The sequence below is a fragment of the Lolium rigidum genome, chromosome 2, assembly GCF_022539505.1.
Source record: "Lolium rigidum isolate FL_2022 chromosome 2, APGP_CSIRO_Lrig_0.1, whole genome shotgun sequence".
NCBI classification, from domain to species: Eukaryota; Viridiplantae; Streptophyta; class Magnoliopsida; order Poales; family Poaceae; genus Lolium; species Lolium rigidum.
Window position 1 is genome coordinate 132,432,081 of NC_061509.1, and position 18,722 is coordinate 132,450,802.

Genomic DNA, 18,722 nt, shown 5'->3' on the forward strand with positions numbered 1-18,722 from the left:
CCGCCGCGCGCGCCATAGCTCGAAGTAGACAGCATTTTGCTCATTAGCTAGGTTAGGTTGCCGGTGTACCAGTAGTAATGTCAATTCCCCGCACTATGTAAGTATTGATGCTCAATCGAGGCATCTATTTCATCTGTAAACTATGATCATCGCCTAAAATTACCCGCGCCAATTCGAATTCCTGTTTTCAGTTCCATTTTACGGGTTCTATTTTTCGCCACTGCGAATTTCGTCAGAACTTGCGTTTTCCGTGAACTGAACTCACGTTTTTGGTTTGCGTTTTTTCGGGTTTTCTAGAGATGCTCTTATACGTATGATCCGAATCCAACTGGATAGTGGTGCTTTAAACCAACTCCGGAGCAAACCCCGTTGTGTACTCTCCTATATTGCCCGGCCCTTCGTCCCCCTTCTCTGTCGCTGTCTTCGTCTCCCAAACCCCAACCAAAACCCGGCGCCTTTTTCCCGTTCTAGCTCGAGCTCCCGAAACCCTAGCTCGTCTTCCTCGAGGGATTCGCGAGGGTTTCTGGTGGTGATGGATCGGTACCAGAGGGTGCAGAAGCCGCGGGACGAGGAGGCGCCCATCGCCGCCAACGAGATACGCATCACCGCGCAGGGCCGCACCCGCAACTACATCACCTACGCGCTCGCCCTGCTCCAGGTTCGCTCCTCCCACCTGTCTTTCTTCTGCTTGTTCCACTGATTCGCCCGCCCGATTGAGGATTTTATTTTTGGGCACAAAGCAGTATACTAGGTTATGCTTAAGTAGCGCTGCTCAGATGTTCCTGTACTATATTTATAGTTTGTGGGGGATCGGAATAGGAAAATTTCTATGTTTCGACGGTTAGGGCCTCTGTTTTGCGTTTTTTTTTTTGTTTGTTTCATGTTATCATAGGACTCTTAATGTAGTGTATAGTGTGCGTGTCTTGTCCATCACCGCACAGTTTTCATAACTGGAGAGTAATTGGCGTTCTTTGGATTGGGCCTCAAGTGAAAACCTTGCCATATGAAGCTACACACTCTGAAATTTTAGTTTTGATGAAGTTAGGATAGGAGAATCATGCTCTTCAATATCCACCCTTAGCTATGGAATGTATATTATATTATGTGCAGTTATCTTGCCTCTTTTTGTTGCTGTTTTGGTTTGTGTCTGTGTGCTTAGCGGTTCAGCCTTCTTACAGAGTTCTGGTGCTGGCTGGCCATATAAACTTCTTTTTGTTGTAATAACTAGTTTTCAGAAAGCCTCTCATTTTACCCCAATTTATGCTAAGTAGGCACCTTTCATGTTTTCATTGGACACAGTTAGAAATTTAGCATTGGTTACACATAACCATGGTCATGTACTCCAGCTGCTCAATTTTCAGCATGTAGGCCTTCAGTAAAAAAACAATTCCCTTTGTATGTGGATCTATCCCATTTTGGAGGTTTTGCAGTTAAAGTTGAGCTTTGAGTACTTATACGGCGAATGTATCAAAATTGTCCTAGTGAAACTAATATAGCAGCTTTTCTTTCAAAATAACAGTTTTTTGGTAGTACTAAGTTTATGTCCCATACCATCATATTATATTAAAAGTTAGTACTCAAAGTTATTTATTCAAGGATGTACCAATATTACCTTTGAATGGTTGAGAAAACTTAGCAGAGAGACTAATTTACAAGGATGCCGTGATAGCAATAAATTGGTTGCTTCATTTATGCCATCCTGACATCAAGTAGCTTTTCAATATTGTATATGGAATAAGTTAATCTTACATGCAGCCTACACGTGGCTATTCATCATAGTGATATATTCTGTAATTGGAAGATTGTTGGTATTTTAGGTGACACCATGGGCACTATAGGTTGGTTCCTGTTGTTGGATTTGTGCCTTTTTTCTTTTCTTTTGTGAATGATCATGACTGCTACCACCTGATCACATGGTCTTTTCGATTTATATCTTGCATGACATTGTAACTTTGATAAATTTCTTATTTTAATTTTCATAGGCAATGATTAGACATATTTATATGTTTTTTATATTGTTCTCTCCTAATTTAATTGTGTGATCATTTAACTTATCCTTCCTCCATTCTTTCCTTTTAGGAAAATGGACCAGATGAAATCGTCATCAAAGCTATGGGAAGGGCCATTAACAAGACTGTTGACATTGTGGAACTTCTTAAGGTTTAAATATTTGATTTGTTATAATTACTATTACGTCTCACAAATGTCATAGTTTTGTTGCCCACTAAAGCATCTGTGAGCAGAGAAGGATTGCTGGCCTTCATCAGAATACGTCAATTGAGTCAATTGGTATAACTGACACTTGGGAACCATTGGAAGAGGGCCTAGTACCGTAAGAAGAATATACTATAATTTCCTTTGTGCCTTTGTCTAGGATGGTATTGTGCTGTGACATTACATGTATACATATGGCAGCCTTGAAACTACTCGCCGTGTTTCACTGATCTCAATAACATTATCGAAGAAGGAACTGGACACGTCTTCCCCTGGGTATGTGCAAATTACGTGATCTGCTGTCTTATTGAATATCAATCATTTTGCGAGATATAGATGTTTCAGGCTTACAGTTACTAAGAGAGAGAAAAAAAGTAATCCTACCAGGGGCAGTGATGTATCGAGTATTGTTGCTTGCTTTTACTAGGAGTCATAGAATTAAACCTTGCATTACTGTAAACATATACCCCACTGTCTCGAAATAGATGACATCTTTTACTTTGCATGGTTCTCAATATCCAACTTCGACAATTAATTTCTGTATGAGTGCCAAGGTAAGTCATGGATGACTTAGCAGCAGCATCCACCGTCACACAACCATTCAACAGTGCTTATGTTCTTTACTCCCAACCTGTTAGACTATCTTTATCTAGTATCCTCTCATAGCACAAAGGATTGTCTAATTTTTCATGATCAATAAAATCTTCTGTCCTGTTTGTTGAAGACGAAAAAACCCTGTGTAAGGTGTAGCAGTGACATAGTTGATTATTGTCCTTTTGGAGCCCTTTTTGTTGGCTTGCTACTAGTGTGCTTTCATTTTCTCCATCCTGTCGTGGTATTTCATCCAATTCTATTTCGTGAATGGTTTACATGTTGTGTTGTACGTCTTTTGAAATAATACGTTGCATTGCAATTTCTAATAGATAAGTGAACCATTATATGGCATTACCTTGTTCTCTGTAGCTACCAGCCCCCAATACCAGATGACCAAGTTAGACCACCAATTGACTATGATCAGGAAGGAGGTATGCTTTCATTAATAGAGTATAACTGTGTACTCTCTCTTGTTCCTTTAGTTCATGCTTTGCAATATGTTTTCTGTTTCAGAAGCATTACCAAGTGATCATGGAAGAGGGCGTGGCCGTCGAGGAAGGGGCAGGGGAAGAGGTACGCTACAAATAACTAGCTTTTGTACTTGGTGACCCTGCATGGAAAATGCAAGTTGTTGTTAGCTTGGCTCTTCTGATGTTATTTGCTTTTGAATTGTTGCTTACAGCTATGAGCAACAGAGGGGCAGATTACAATGATGAAGACACAGATGGGGATGGGGGGCGTGGAAGAGGTAGACGTGGCTACGCTGGGCCTGGAAGGGGTTATGGTGGTGGATACAATGATGGTTTTGTGAAAGAAGAATCGGGTGATGGCGATGGCGTGGATCAACGCATGCCACCTCCGCAAGGACGTGGTTAGTTCAGATACTCTATTATTTTGTAGAACTGCATAGTTTGTCTTAGCATTGGTATTGTTTTTTTGATTCTTGATTATCAAATATTTGCTTCCTATGGACAAGAATATTTATTTCCTAAAATATACGTCAACCTAATTTGTTTTTTTGTTTGATCATTAATCAGTAAAGAGATCAGTATATAGGCTTGCTGGGACTATGAACTTGGTAGTTGGTACTAGTTCATTATGAAATCTTTGTCATAAATTATAGGTCAAAGTCTTGCTTTGAAAACTATGTCAATAAGGACTAAGGACTAAAAGACTTGTATTTTCAGTGGGAGGCAGTAGTGTTCTTTTGCTTATCTGAGGATAGATGACTGAAATGGACACTTCGTGATGATCTACATTTCATGTTTCTGTTCTTTAATGCTCTGCCCTTAGCTTCATGCTCATAAAGTTTGTGAATCGCACATCCTCTCCTAATATGCACCTCTAAGGAGCAGCCCTCTGAACATTATCTTCATGTAAGAAATATTATGTGATGGTTATTAATGAGTGACTCACTTTAAATCTTTTCTGGACTGAAGGTGGCAGAGGGAGGGGTAGCGGCAGAGGACGGGGTCGTGGGCGAGGACGTGCCCGTGGCCAGGAAAATCAAGATTAGATTGGCTTTATCCTCTTAGGTTTACTTGTTGGAGGCTGACATGATGGTTCTTGTGCCGTCCGATGATGCTAGTTTATCATTTTTGTAGCTAGTTTCTTTAATTTGCTTTGTCTAAAGATGTGGCATTCACTTTGTGTAGTCTAGCATCATCAGAGTTTCCTGGCAATCAGACATCTAAAAAGTTTACTGTCTAGCGCATGTTGTCTAAGTGAAAATTTTACCGAACGTGCCCAGCTACACTAGAAGCACAGAAGTTTACTGAACGTGTCACAGCACTACACTATTGTTTGGGGAATTTTAATTTTAACTCCAATAACTGCTAAAATTCCATTCAAATCCCCAAAAAGAAGTCATTCAATTGTTTAATGCAGATTTCTGTTTCTTTGGATACATTGTGTGGTGTTTAGTGTACAAGTAACAATTGAACAAAGGAGTCCTCATGGTGTCAAGCCTATTGTGAATCCAAACTCTCAGAGTCCCCCCAGCAGCATATATCGAAAACTATATAGCCTGTGTAAACTGCATGCCAGGGGTGAGGCAAAGCATGCCAGGACTCCTGCATAGAGGCCGGCTGTCCAGCTAGCGTCGACAGGAACTAGAGGAAGACTCCGACACATGATCTCAAGCTGCTCATAAGATAGCTAGGTCTATTTTTCTTGATAAAAATCTATATAATTGAATTGATTTTTTTAGCAAGTTTGTTGAAGATGTAAAAGTTATTTGAAATTAACAAAGCTAACAATGATGGTCTTGTCTAAAAAAAAGTGTGCTAGGCTCACTGCTTGTTCCCAGCTCAGTTAGACCCGGACCATTTCCCCATCAACAATGGTGCATCAGGAACAGCAGACCTTCATAACTCAGTTAAAACTTATTATGAAGATGCAAATAAACATTTCACCGTCGTGTTGACATGCATGTATGTAACTAGCAATGGAGGCATTGGGATCCAAGGTCCTTGAACCTTATTATTTCATCATCCATCCAAGCTTAAAGACCATTCATCCTTGACAAAAGGTTAAAACATAGCAAGACATTCCAGATCTTTTTTACTCAGTTCGACAGAGATACATTATCGCTATTCTTGGGTTGGATGAATTATCGGAGGAAGATCGTTTAACTGTAGCAAGAGCAAGAAAAATTGAGCGTTTCTTATCACAACCATTCTTTGTGGCAGAAGTTTTTACCGGTTCCGCAGGAAAGTATGTTGGTCTTGCAGAAACTATTAGGGGATTTCAACTAATACTTTCGGGAGAATTAGATGGCCTACCCGAACAGGCTTTTTATTTGGTGGGTAACATCGATGAAGCTAGCACGAAAGCTATAACCTTAGAAGAGGAGAACAAATCGAACATTATCTTTCACAAGCCAACCTACTACGACATTGTAGCTACAACATTTCCAACCTACTACAACATCGAAGCTACAGCATTTCCAAAACAGGATTATCACCGAATTTGTATACATGTGGGACGTTTCACATGCAGACTGCAGTAGAGTAGACATTCTTCTCTTGATGGTCCTGACCATTAGGATGCAGAAATCCCATTAGGTTAGGACTTGCATGATTTCTTATCCTTCTGAATCCTTGCATCTTTATAGAAGGATGATATGGAGAACACTGGCACGGGCACATTTTGTAGAGATAACACAAAAACATCAGCTATTTCTATCTTCAGGTCCAAACACGAACAGTGCCATCGACAGATGATGTCAGCATGCAGGTCTTTGTTGGGTGATAGCTGACGCTAGTGACCTGCCAAAGGAACAATTAGCATAAGAAAATATGAAGAATACAAATTCAAATTCAAATGGAAACATAGTTAACCAGTAATTAGCAAAATAATGAAGCATAAGATGCAATTTCGAAAAAGATTAGATACCACGGAGCTATGTGCTCGGAAGCTCGCAACAATAGGTGCGTCCACTAACTCCCAAAAGAAAACGAACCCATCCTCTGATCCACCGACAACAAACGCATCGTCATTGGTCAGGCAGCAATCCATCTTGAAGGCCTACAAATTGTAAAGATAAAAAAGATCAAAGAATGAACTGAGACAGTGTTTCTACTTTGCAATATTGAAATAACCAGTGAACTGAAACTTATTCAAGTAATACCTTGCATATATGTCCCTTGTACTCTTGTAACATTTCTCCAGAGTTCCTAATTAATACAAAGGCCAGTAGATTCGATTACCAAAAGTCATGCATGCTGAAGGCAACATAGCAGTGAGGTCCATCTATTGGGAAACTGGTCCGACCCCTCCACTCACTATAATGGTGCTAAATGCCAATGTTCCATCAGTTTTCATATCGAAAGATTATGTGGCTGAAATTTGTGCAAACATGTACCAACATGCATACCAGAGCTTTGTGACCCCTCATCACTCTCAAAACAAAAAATCGATATATGATCCTAACCTTGTATTTCCCGTTTCTCCCCAAAACAGCATAAATTGTTGCTGATGAAAAAAAGTCAGAGCCATCATGATGCAGATGCTAAAAAACACAAGAACGTCACTCAAGTAGTCACTCAGACCCAACTCTTAAGTTTCAACCTACGGCTCATAAACTGTGACGTGCAAGGATTTAGCCACAAATATGCTCTGATGCACAATAATACCACATTAAGTTCAATTAGCTGGGCATTTGTGCCCAGGACCACGTAAAAAAGGCGTGTTTGACTAGCTAACTTCCAAGAAGATATTGAGTTTCATAACCCAAGTTAAATTGAAGCCACCTTGTGCATAATAAGTAAAAAAAAAAAGAGTCTTTTTGAATTCTGCACTGTAATTTCTCAAATTTTGCAAGAGATATTTGAAGAGGAAACTGCAGGTTTAATCCCAAAGTGTCAATAAAGGTACACTGCAGCTAACGAATTATTTGTTTGCACGGATTAGACAGTGAGAGCTCTGATGACTGGATGAAGTGGAAGGCACTAAGAAAGATCACACGGGTCGTCTGACTCAATATGGAAAAATGGGAAGTGAGTCGGTGTATATGTCCATTATCAAGTGAAGTGAAGTTGTGAACTAGACAGACTTACTTCAAGTCCCCATGTGCCATCAATAACTGATGTGGAACAGGAATCGCATGTTAAAAAAATTTACCGGACATGCCACTCCAACAAAAACTAATGCAAGGGTTGATTTTATCATTCTACAAAATAGAGGGGGTCTAATTGCATAAAATTCTTAATAGGGCTTAATCTCTCCAGAGTGCTAAATAGAGGGACCTCTCCTGCATCTTTTGGTGTTAAAGTATAAACTGATTAGCAGCTTCCGAAGGGTACTTACTTGTCAAGAAGCCTCACAGTAGAATCCAAACAGTTAGCCAACAAGCAATTCCGGTCATTTGACAACGATATACAGTTGACAGGATGCCCCAGGTTGTCAACAGTCTCCCTGTTAACACAAGAAGGAAATGAAACGCCAAACCATTTAGAACCGATCACGGAATGGATTAGAATCTAATCAACACTTACTTGCTTAACAAATGGGAAGACCCAGGGTTTCATTTGGTAAACAAAAGTGCACACCTTAAATTAGTTGAGACTAGCAGGTGGAAAAAGTTATGCACTTACCTACCCATGCGAATGTCAAATGTTCGGACAGTACCATCAACACTGCCAGCAATTATTTCGGTGCTGGTCACACTGACTGACATTACACTATCTTGAAAGGTATCAATTGTCTGCATAGTATATGGGAAGTTAAGAAAAAGAATCTAACGACGATTCCACATGGTTTTAACAAATGAAAGTACCTGGATTGGATCACTACTCTGTGACCTGCAGTCAAATGCACGCACCGTACGGTCATAACCAGCTGACAATACAACCGTGTTGTGCTCATTAAACTTCACTGAATTGACCTACACGAAGCAGAATGGGGAATTGGTGATTATATCTCAGCAAAGAAATTGCGGGTCATCAAGAATCAAAGCTCTCTCATAATATTAAAATATGTTCCTTATCAGGTATTCATATTCACCAATGGACCTAATAATAAAGCACTGTCAACATATGGTAGTGCTTGCGAACTCAACAACAGCCTAGAAGAGTACCATCACAGAAGTATGGTTTTGGAGCACTGCTTTGTACACAGGTAGGATTAGAATTCTAGAAATTGATTGTATTAGGGCGGCGATGTGCACAGTTCATCATTTACAGCTTGCTTGCAGGGTACTTGACTTAGAGCATTCACTACCGTTACATTAGCAATCGTAAAACGAATAGAGCTCAGGACACACACACACACCAACGTATAATCAGTAGTACCCAACATCGTGTAGAACTACTGCACTACAGTGGTCTGAACTATATTGCGTTTCAATTAAATCACAAACAACTGCTATACAATTAAACTAACACCAGCATTTAGAAAATAAAAAAGGCGTTCGGTGCCTTGCTTCTATGAAATCGAATTTGCTGGGTTATGACATTTTCATGTGGATCGATAAGAGATAACTACAATCCCTCATTAACAGCACTAGTGTGAGCATCAGTACCACATATGACAATTCCCATAAATCGGCGACTGATACATACCTCGCTATTGTGGCCGCGGAACTTGCGGATGACGCGGCCGGAGGCAACGTCCCAGTAGAAGATCTGCCTGTCCGCGCCGCACGACACCAGCTTCGCGTTGTCCCTGCAAAACCAAGAGACGGCCAGAAGCACACGCTTAATTCCCCAGTCGCGCGTCTCCAAATCAGATGGGAAGACAGGAGACGTGGATAGGGCAGGGTTGTGCCCCTAGGGTACGTACGAGGACGCGTTCACGTCGCGAACCTCGCGGGCGTGGGATTTGTAGGTCTTGACGAGGGCGCCGGTGTGGGGGTTCCAGAGGCGGACGGTGCGGTCCTTGCCGCAGCTCAGGCAGTAGTTTCCGTCACGGTTGAAGCGCACGGCCAGCACCGCGCCCTCGTGCCCTGACAAAGTCCGCGACTCCGACCGCGGAAGCTGCTGCGCCGCCGTCGCTGCCGCCGACGACATCTCCTCTGTCCTCCCACCGGCGGACGGCGTCGGCGTCGGGCTTCGGATGGGTGGGTTAAGCAATGCAAATACGACGGAAGATTCTATATGAATTGGGCTGGCCCATGGGCCATGTCACTCCAAGCACAATTGCCCGCTTTACTTTGCGGAGTTCTTTTTTTAGATGAGTTCAAACGGTTTGCAAATTTTGCTCCAGAAAAAAACTTTACTCGGTTTGCAAGATTTCCCTCCAGATTTGTTTTTGCAACATAGCTTATGCTCCATGGCACCTGAGTGCTGTATTATATGTTGCAAAATACAAAACGAGTTTTTGTTTCCATGATGGCTTTTCCTTTAACTATTTTTTGCATTTGTATATTGTCACACATTTCTTCATTATCATCATTACCCGGTTGAATTTTTTTCATTATTTTATATTCAAACTTTCATTTTTGGCGTTAGAACAATGGCGTGTCGTTAAGAGAAGTGATGTGAAATTGGGTGCTATGGTGTCGGCAACCAAGAACCACCAATATGTACAACGATAAAAGTGGACACCAAAATGCAATATAGAGGTGGTGCTCTTTTCTTTACTACTCCCTCCGTGCATGAAACATGTTTAAGATTTATTAAAATTTAGATGCATCTAGATGTTATTTAGTGTCTAGTACATCCAAATTTAGATAAATCTTCAACGTGTTTCATGAGACTGAGGGAGTAATATGTTTTCATGATAGACATATTAGGCCCATGACGGGGCACTTGCCACCACCAGGCTCGGGCCAACAGGAGTGACATGTGTGCGGCCGCAAAGGGCCTAATTTTTTTGAGGGCCCAAAATTTGGTATAAGCCTAACAGCTCTATTCAACAAAAAATAATAATTTTGCTATAAAAGCAGAAGGACCGTGAGATCTGTCGTGGCACGATTTCTGCCAGTTTCTCTGCCGCGACACAGTTGTATGTCGTAGGTCGTTTTTCATATTGTTTATCACTCCGAGTCCATATAGCATACAGTTTGCTTAATCTTTGAACCGTAGACATAACCTTTCGATATACGTGACTAGGTACTTTCCTAAAGGAGACTTAGGTACTTTCCTAAAGGAGACTAGTTTTACCACTCGACATGCTACTCATTAGGTTTTTGGTGCTTTGCAATTCTTTGTTGGCCGTGTTATAAGGAGTAGAGTCATAAAAAAGCATAAATAGAAAAGAAATAAAAAGAGCTACATTGATGTGTGTGATAAAAAAAGTGAAGTGCCAGTAAGATCAAGTGAAGGCCTAGTTTACTTTTTTGCACCTGTAGTTGAGCAATCTTGCGCCTGTTCCGTTGAGCTTTGCTAGTGTCTCTCGAATGCATTGCAATATTTTTCATCCATATAGTTGCATTGCCATATTTATCGCCTTTCTGTGTGTTTCCTTGGGTTTTGTATATGATCAGCGCTAGGACTTGGTTTTGGTGCATAGAGGGAGTCTACCTACATCCCACATATATTTTGTTTTGTTATGTGATCGCTCTTGTACCCTTGGTATTCGCTTCATCACATCCGTGAACTAATCCGTCGATCCACGTTGGTAAGCAATTCTAATTCAATTTAGAGCGGTAAGGTTTATCTTTCTTATCAGTTGTAAGTGGGCTGTGAGAGTACCACCACTAGATTTTTGATTTAGTGCTAATCTACTAATCATGTCTTCTAGTTCTTCTGATGTGATGCTGAAAAAGGAGGTTCCAATACGATGGAGGTCCTATTGCAGTGACACCTTCTGTGAGGAGGCCTAAATCTAGTTTGTTTCACTTTGACGCAGACATTGGTGATACACATGTTGCTATTGCCATTGATAATTGTTCTCGCATAAACCTGATTAGTCTTGAAGTTGTTGAAAATCTGCAATTACGTACATATACACATCATTGGCCATACATGTTAACTACTAATGATCATTTGGTGTCGATTGCTAAGACTGCACTTGTTCCTATAACCATTTATGGTCATACGATCGATATTGAATGTGATGTGATTCCTAGAACACTAAATTTCTGTCATCTAATGTTGGGAAAACATTGGTGTGATAATTTTAAGGTTCTTTTTGGTTGTGTTCATCCGGATCCTACTATCTTTTGGAATGGGAAAAACATGTGTCATATCATACATACATTAAGAAATTTCAGGAGATTAGGCGTCGAAACCTATATCCTCATGCAAACACCAACACAAAACCACAATATGATCATGTACTTGAAAAACCGAGTGTCGGAGTTGAGGAAATATGTGAGGTTTCTACTAACATAACCATCTCTACTCCTAGTGTTGTTTCTTCGATATGCATGTTGCTTTTGAAGAAAGGGAGCCGCTTGTGTTACAACCTGCATCACCAGAACGTGCATCATCATTTGAGAAAGATGTTCCATTACCTACTACATCGAGGAGGATGGCATTTGTGATGGTACTGATTTGGGGTTGCACCCAGCCAATGAGGTATTCGGTATTGATTTGGAACTATAGCCGGTACATACGACTGAATATTGTGAGTCTACTACTTTGTTGGTTACTTCAGCGGATTTGACTTGCATACATACTTCAACACCATGTGATTGCTTGCAAATTTCGAATTTTGATCATGTGGTACTGATTACACATAAGGAAGTACTTGCTAAAATACCGCCTGATAATACTGTGTCTTATATCATGTTAAATGAACCTATGAGTATGTGTTGTGCTATGGATAAGATTTCTGATATTTCATATGTGAATTGTAACACTTATGCATGTCATTTCATGTTTAATCTCATTGGTGACTATAGCATGGATGAGAAATTTCGATAGATCACATATGCATTACTTGTGATAAGATTGTTGAATTGGAACTCGTTGTTTATAGTTTTATATGCTATGTGATAGAAGTCTTTTTGTTGTGGGATGATACGTAATTTCCATGCTTGTATGAATATTGATTCCGTTTTAGTTTATATATTACAGCCAACAAAAGTAAATTTACTGTTGTTGGATTGTTCTAATTCTTCTAGAGTAGAATCAGATTTGTCATATTCTTTGTGTTTGTCCCCACACATGTTGTATTTCAATTCTATTGATATATGATTCACTTATATTTGCAAACTAAGTTTCATATTATACACTGTGAGTTATGGCCATGATTCCATACCTATTTGTTCTACATATCAGAGTCATGCAGTAAAAGCATGGTATTCATCATCTATATGTTTGAATATTTTGGATTGATTTGACCTTATTCATAATAAATTTGATCATAGATCATCTAAGAGGATATTAGATTTAATACTGAATAATAATACTACATATATATTTTTTCTTGATTGTGCTCATGATTATGTGTGTTTCACTTATACATGCAAGATAAGTTGCAATCTGAATTATGGGACTATTACTTGTGTACGCAACAATGAAACAACATGTTATATCTGCATATACTGTGCGTACACGTTATTGTTTTTGCTCCTTCCAATTTCAGCTTAGCCAAAATCGAGGACGGTTTTTCCGGAAGAAAGGGAGGATGATGAGGACACACCCATGAAATACGATGATTGTACATGCTTGAACTGGAAAGAAATATTAAGTCTAATTGACGATTACTATAAGGTTAATTCTTTCGTAGTTGATAGTAATGCTTGGATTTATGAGAACGTTATACTACCTAAGTCTATGCACTTGTGTATGATTAGGTTCGAGGGTGAAATAAGCATTGCACGGGAAGGAGAGGAGCAGCAAGAAGAGCTAGACGCGAAGACAACTCATGAATGCGCGAGGGAGGAGAGGGAGTCATGCACAACACAAGAGGAAGTCAAAATCAGTTCTGATTCGGTTTGAACAAATAGAAGTTCTGATTATGAAACGGACACGGTTTCTTCATACGAACTCCAAATCAAGTAAATAAGCACTCGTTGGAAAGATAATTTCAAGAACTTTCCAATGAATATGTCACCGTCACTGCCGGCCAAGGAGGGGCGACACTGCTGGCCATGCAAGGGCGGCAGTGCCGGCCAGAGCACCCCGGCACTGCCGGCCACACTGGCACTGCCGGCCTCGACAGCCCGGCACTGCCGGGCCCCTGTTTCCGAACTAGTTTTGGCCGAACCTATTTCAGGTCAGTTTGTATCGAACTATTTCGACCCCTGGTCGTTCCGGACGCCCATATAAACCCCAGGGATGCCCCCAAATTAGGTGAAGAACATGTTTAAGATAAATCCTAGTTCATAGTTGTTTGCTTAGCAAAACTACTGGATCATACTCTCCAATTCGCTTCGATCTAGATTTTTATTCGCACCAATTCGTTTCGATCTGGTGTTTGTGCTACTTAAAGTTTGTGTGATCTGTTGTTCCATTGGGAATTAGAAGATTGCAATTTATCGCTTCGTGGTCGGCGCCTACGTGCGCAAGTGTGTGGAGTTACGAATATCTTGCGGGGTTGAGAGATATTGCATTGGATGCAACAGGTATTGATCGAGAGACTCGTCAGCGTCATACAAGTTATCATCCACTTATCATCGTGTATATCCGTTGTGTTCATTGCGTGATCGCTTACTGAGAAAATCGGGCCACCCCTTATCATGTCATGTTTCGAGTGGTGGACGGTCAACTTTATATTTTTCCCGGATCAAATTAACACAGTGCTTGAAATGGGGACACAGCCCAAGGATCACAAGTCACAGCCAAGGACCGCACATCGCCAAAATGAATTATCAGAGTTTATATCTAAGCGTCCGTTTACAAAATAGAAACAGACACACATTATTCTAGCTGAAATCCTAGGCATTCTAACGACTTAGCATGAACATATGAGATGATGATTGTCCCAATTAAGCATATGATTCAGCTGTCACACCATATACATCCACCAGACTTGCCAGCAAACACCCCACCTTCAATTGCATCAGATGGTGCTTCAACACTGTAACTCGTGTTGATTCCTGAAGTTTTCAGTGACATGATACATCATGTGAACTTCAAGCATTAACACGTCATCAACAAGAAAGCACAAGATTGAAGTAGTCAAGGTTCCTGCTGAATTCACGCAAGTGTCCTCTGCCCCGGTTTGGTGTGTTCATCTTCTTCAACCTGTCACCCCAGACAGACAAGTAAACCATGCTGAACCATGAAGCAAGCAACATAACCACGAAACTGAGATCACTATGAGAGGTTTCGAGCAGCATATATGAAACTAATGCATGCATTAAAGCATTATACAGATTTTGAAAGATAAAATTCACAACTTGCCCCCAAAAAAAAAAGATAAATTCACCATAGTACCACGCAGTAATGTATGGAAGGAATAGTTAAGGGGTGTATCAGTTGATTAATGAACCAATTATGCAATTCTTGAAGCAGTTAAATGCAATATGTCAGAGACATAATATTCAGATTCGAAGTGTATGCTTTACCTCGGTGATAACCTTTCTCGACTTGGTTCCAATAATTGGCCTGGAACTGGAAACAGAGCATGTTCCCCTTTGTTTCTTTGTAACTGGCTGATGTATGAGATCATCTTGATCTATGCCACCTGCAACCATTTTAGAGCGTTTAACTAAAATTCACACAGCTATCCCTTCTCGGTGAAATAAGCAATTCTGTCTGTGAATGTATATTAGCAGGCGAAGACAAAGATTGTAACTGAGAATCAACTACTAAACCCAAAACATAGGAAAAGTATCTAATGTCAAAGTTAAATCAAAAAAAAAAAAATCATTACCATACTTATCACTACAGAGGTCTTGAAAATCTACCATGTCTTCCATATCCTCTTCGATCCCATCACCTTCAACATATTCAATCTCATTTTCCTGGAATGGCAAGACAAGTCACACTATGAGCCTATAAGGAAGCTTGTGAATAATGTTATCAGGAGAATAAACCAGTTTGCCAGCACAATGCTTACATGCTCCTCTTCATACTCACTAAGCATCTCATCAATTAATTTCCCAGACGGTTTAAAGGGGATATTTGGAATATCCCCATGCATATTTCTGTTCAGGCGTTCCAATAATTCGCTAGTAATACTCTGCATCGCAATGAACATGCATGTCAGAATATGGCAATGGATAACCGACACTTGAAACGTTGACCAAAGAGGCACAGATCCCTCCCTTGGTTGTCCGTTATTAGGTAGAAGATGAGACCTCTCCAACAGTGAATTTATACACATTGGATAGCATCCCATTTTAATTCGGTCGTCCTTGGGACTCGAACCCGGGTGCGCTTGCTGTGCACTCGCACGCTTTGCCACTGAGCTAGCACTCAGTTATCTTGTCAACGATTACAAGAAAAGAGAAGAAAAAAACCTTGTCTATTTGTGCAGCCCTTTCAGCTTTCTCCATTCTCCCACGATCACGTTGTATCTTCTTTCTAGGCACTGTCATTACCTTCTCCCTAGAAGAAGAAATGAATATGTTCAACATCTTCTTCATGCACTAAGGAAGTTATTTAAAATCCAACTTCATCAACAAGATGAATCAGCTTGGTATATGATATATAAATAGTGAATATACTGTCACACAAAAACTCAGATGATCAGTAGTTCTAGTGTCCATTTATTTTGTCTTTGATTTGATACACTGCTGCCAAATATTTCAGCCACCTGACTACTACCTTAGTGGGCTACTAGCTATATTTTAACTCCAAGGTTCAGCAATGTGAAAATGCAGTATGGCTTCAGCAATAGGAGCCGGAAGTATTAATTTTGGCATCTAACAGTTCGGTGGTTTTCAACATTTAGCTGCTTCATTATTTATTTTACCACATGAGATCTGCATTTGCATTAATTAAGGGGGATAAAAGTTACAAAGGCTTGCGTCTGGAAGCAAAAATAATACTACTGTACCTCTATCCATAAAAGGATGTCATAAGTTTGTCTAAATTTAGATGTATCTAGGATCTCTTTAGTGTGTATAGATACATCCAAATTTAGACAAATTTCTAACATCCTTTTATGAACGGAGGGGGTAATAAAAATGCCGCAGAGGCAAAAGGCTATCGGTTGGTCAATATTACAGACTACTCATATGCCTTGCCTAAGGAGGCTGAAATTTAGATTTATGAGACTCAACAATGAAACTCGTGAACGAATCTACTAGTGAAACTTATCATTTTTGCTCCCATTGTCAGTAGAAAATTTCTGCTACAACTAACAACAAATTTTGCGGGAAGCCAACCTTACTATACTACTCTCCTTGAGGACCATCCTTTCGAAGTTTGAGAGCTAACTAAGTAAATTTATCCATGCTGAATAGGTTCCCCGTGTTCGCTCAACTATTTCTTGCTAACAAAACATCTGTGTTCAGCAAATGTGAAAAAATGCAGTGTTGAACTGCTCGCTTAATCGAGCGTTTGTCTGTTTGTTTCTATATAAAAGTTGACCAAGGCTGTCCTAAGCTAGCCTGCATCCCTCCCAGATAGAATTGTGATTTAATTAACCAACTAGGTAGCTGTTGACAAGTACAAACTGCAGCGTTCAATCAGAATATCCATATTTGCAATCATGGACATACACAAACATAACAACAAAAAACGTGTAGCTCTTGTTTCCCAAGAAGTAGAACAAGTCCTACCTCACTTTCAGTTGAAGTTTCCTCATCCGTATTCGATACTGTGTCATTTTTGTCAATCGCTGCTTGATCTTGAGCACAAGTAACTTGGGCCAGAATTCCTGCATAAATAAATAGGCATGTAGTTGAACTTGATTGTTCTCATCATGTCAACGTGGCAATAGGGCATATTGGTATGGGAAAAGATATCAGGTAGAGATCCAGTCCAGACCAGATGCTTGTTGACCACTTCCATAGCGTCCTCGTAATTCTTGGGCAGCTTAACCCTCTCCCACAATTTGTTTGGCATGTGAGCTCTCTCAGGAGTTTTCATATACAAGTAGAAAATACCTGCATGACCATCATATACAAGAAAAGCTCAGGGAGAGGAAGAAAAGATTCAAAGATTGTATATACAAAGACACTAGTATATCCTTAGAACCTTTTAAGGATACCACAAAGATTGACGCTTTGAGGATGTGTCACCCTATTGTTGTACTGACATGTGGCCAAGGATCCATGTATCAGTTGACACATAGGGTAGTAATAAAACAATTAAGTGCCAATGTTAGGGGTGGTGAGTGTTGTGGGTATACTTCATGGGTGTACCATCGATAGTGCCTAGATCCGGCAAGCCCAGGTGGCCCATAGACGGTGATGGTGGCGTATGGCCCATCGAGCGGCCCAGTTGTTGTAGATTAAGATGGACGAAGTTCAGTCCAGGAACGAGGAGCCGGATCGACCGACCAACTCTGGAAGTCGGATCCAGTATAAGGGAAGGCGGATCCTTGACGTGCACGGCAATGTAATATTCCGTAGTTAGGCGACTTGTATTCCGGTTAGGACTCTCCGTGTAAACCCTAGATCCTGGCGCCTTTATAAGCCGGATTCCGGGAGCCCTAGAGGCACAACCACAACTCATTGTAACAACGCGAAAGCGCCCAGATAATTTCAGACAAACAGCAGTAGGCCTGTCATCGTGCAGGTGTTCCGAAGCTGGATAAATCGCGTACCACCGTCCCGAGGACTCTCCGCCCAATGACCCTTAATTATTCTTCCTCTCGTATACCGTTATTGATGTATACCGTATGTTAACTACAACAACAATCCCTGTGAGAGCGAGAATATTCAATTCCCCTCATGGTTTCTATATCATTTGCACCATCTACATCATCTGTTGTAGTGCAAATTTCTAACAAAATAATGTGTGGGACTAGCTAACAAAGAAGGGCGGCACGATTTCGATTAATTCTAATCAAAGGTAGTCACAATCTGTACACAAGGGAAAGGTAGCGATCAGTCACCGTCGTGGTCACGGATGGTGGCGTAGCGGCTGTTGGCGAGGGGGCAGGAGCTCCGGTTGCAGATTCCCGTCACATTGTAGGGGTTCCGGCACAAGATCCCCGTCGTGAACCTGCGCAAAACCACACGCACCCACCGGCATGTGAAGAAGCAACACGGGAAAAACCTAAAAGTGCATATATAAGAGGCGACAGCAACAGCTGCTCGCGTACTTGGCCATGAAGCTGCAGTGGCCGTGGCGGATGCAGTGCCATACCACCTCGTCGCTCATCTTCGACACCGCTGCTAGGGTGCCTCCTCGCGTCCTACTTAGGCTCACGCTTGTCCTGCTCTATGCTAGGGGTTTGTGGCTAGCGAGGTTAGGGTTCTGCCGCTGTGTAGGAGGAGTTGAGTTGGACGGGTAGGCGGCGGCGAGAGGTGAAGACGGACGGGAATACGACAATGGTATATGTGTGGGCTGGGCTCAACTTCAGAATTTGGAGGTTCCGAATTATTGGACCGAAATTTGTTGGGTATGATTGGGGAAAGGCCGATCTTTCAAAGGCCTCTCTCGCAAGTGTCAGGATGTAAG

At 41.0% G+C, this 18,722-nt stretch overlaps 3 protein-coding genes across 3 annotated transcripts; 1 reads left to right on the top strand and 2 right to left on the bottom strand.

Annotated features, from left to right (window-relative positions):
- Window positions 1-387: 387 nt before the first annotated feature.
- LOC124687266 (ribonuclease P protein subunit p25-like protein) lies at window positions 388-3,546 on the top strand (the record flags this gene model as incomplete). Its single annotated transcript, XM_047221059.1, has 7 exons — window positions 388-658; window positions 2,080-2,160; window positions 2,244-2,332; window positions 2,416-2,490; window positions 3,178-3,239; window positions 3,322-3,381; window positions 3,491-3,546. Coding segments are annotated over exons 1-7 (549 nt in total), but the record flags the coding sequence as incomplete, so codon positions are not given.
- Window positions 3,547-5,554: 2,008 nt separating this feature from the next.
- On the bottom strand, window positions 5,555-9,332 carry LOC124687267 (WD repeat domain-containing protein 83-like). The gene is made up of 8 exons (XM_047221060.1): window positions 9,091-9,332; window positions 8,871-8,973; window positions 8,087-8,194; window positions 7,905-8,014; window positions 7,618-7,725; window positions 6,440-6,485; window positions 6,205-6,336; window positions 5,555-6,077 (listed from the first exon to the last, which is right to left on the bottom strand). Exons 1-8 carry the CDS (start codon window positions 9,315-9,317, stop codon window positions 5,997-5,999), a joined length of 915 nt encoding a protein of 304 aa, XP_047077016.1. The 5' UTR covers window positions 9,318-9,332; the 3' UTR covers window positions 5,555-5,996.
- A 5,007-nt stretch (window positions 9,333-14,339) lies between these two features.
- Window positions 14,340-18,422, bottom strand: LOC124690117 (protein MAK16 homolog A-like). Its single transcript, XM_047223550.1, has 9 exons — window positions 18,364-18,422; window positions 18,154-18,263; window positions 17,082-17,200; window positions 16,874-16,971; window positions 15,608-15,695; window positions 15,205-15,327; window positions 15,019-15,109; window positions 14,711-14,829; window positions 14,340-14,387 (listed from the first exon to the last, which is right to left on the bottom strand). The coding sequence occupies exons 1-9, from the start codon at window positions 18,420-18,422 to the stop codon at window positions 14,340-14,342; spliced, it is 855 nt and encodes a 284-aa protein (XP_047079506.1).
- Window positions 18,423-18,722: the final 300 nt, after the last annotated feature.

Bases quoted from the DNA above. Each gene is read 5' to 3' on its own strand.
- LOC124687267 (XM_047221060.1), bottom strand. From the start codon at position 9,317: ATGTCGTCGGCGGCAGCGACGGCGGCGCAGCAGCTTCCGCGGTCGGAG. The intron at 6,486-7,617 runs GTAAGTACCCTT...TGTATTAATTAG, and splicing joins ACTGTGAGGCTTCTTGACAA to GAACTCTGGAGAAATGTTAC. The intron at 6,078-6,204 runs GTATCTAATCTT...TTCCTTTGGCAG, and splicing joins TCCGAGCACATAGCTCCGTG to GTCACTAGCGTCAGCTATCA.
- LOC124690117 (XM_047223550.1), bottom strand. From the start codon at position 18,422: ATGAGCGACGAGGTGGTATGGCACTGCATCCGCCACGGCCACTGCAGC. The intron at 18,264-18,363 runs GTACGCGAGCAG...GGTTTTGCGCAG, and splicing joins CACTGCAGCTTCATGGCCAA to GTTCACGACGGGGATCTTGT. The intron at 17,201-18,153 runs GTGACTGATCGC...ATGGTCATGCAG, and splicing joins CACCATCCGTGACCACGACG to GTATTTTCTACTTGTATATG.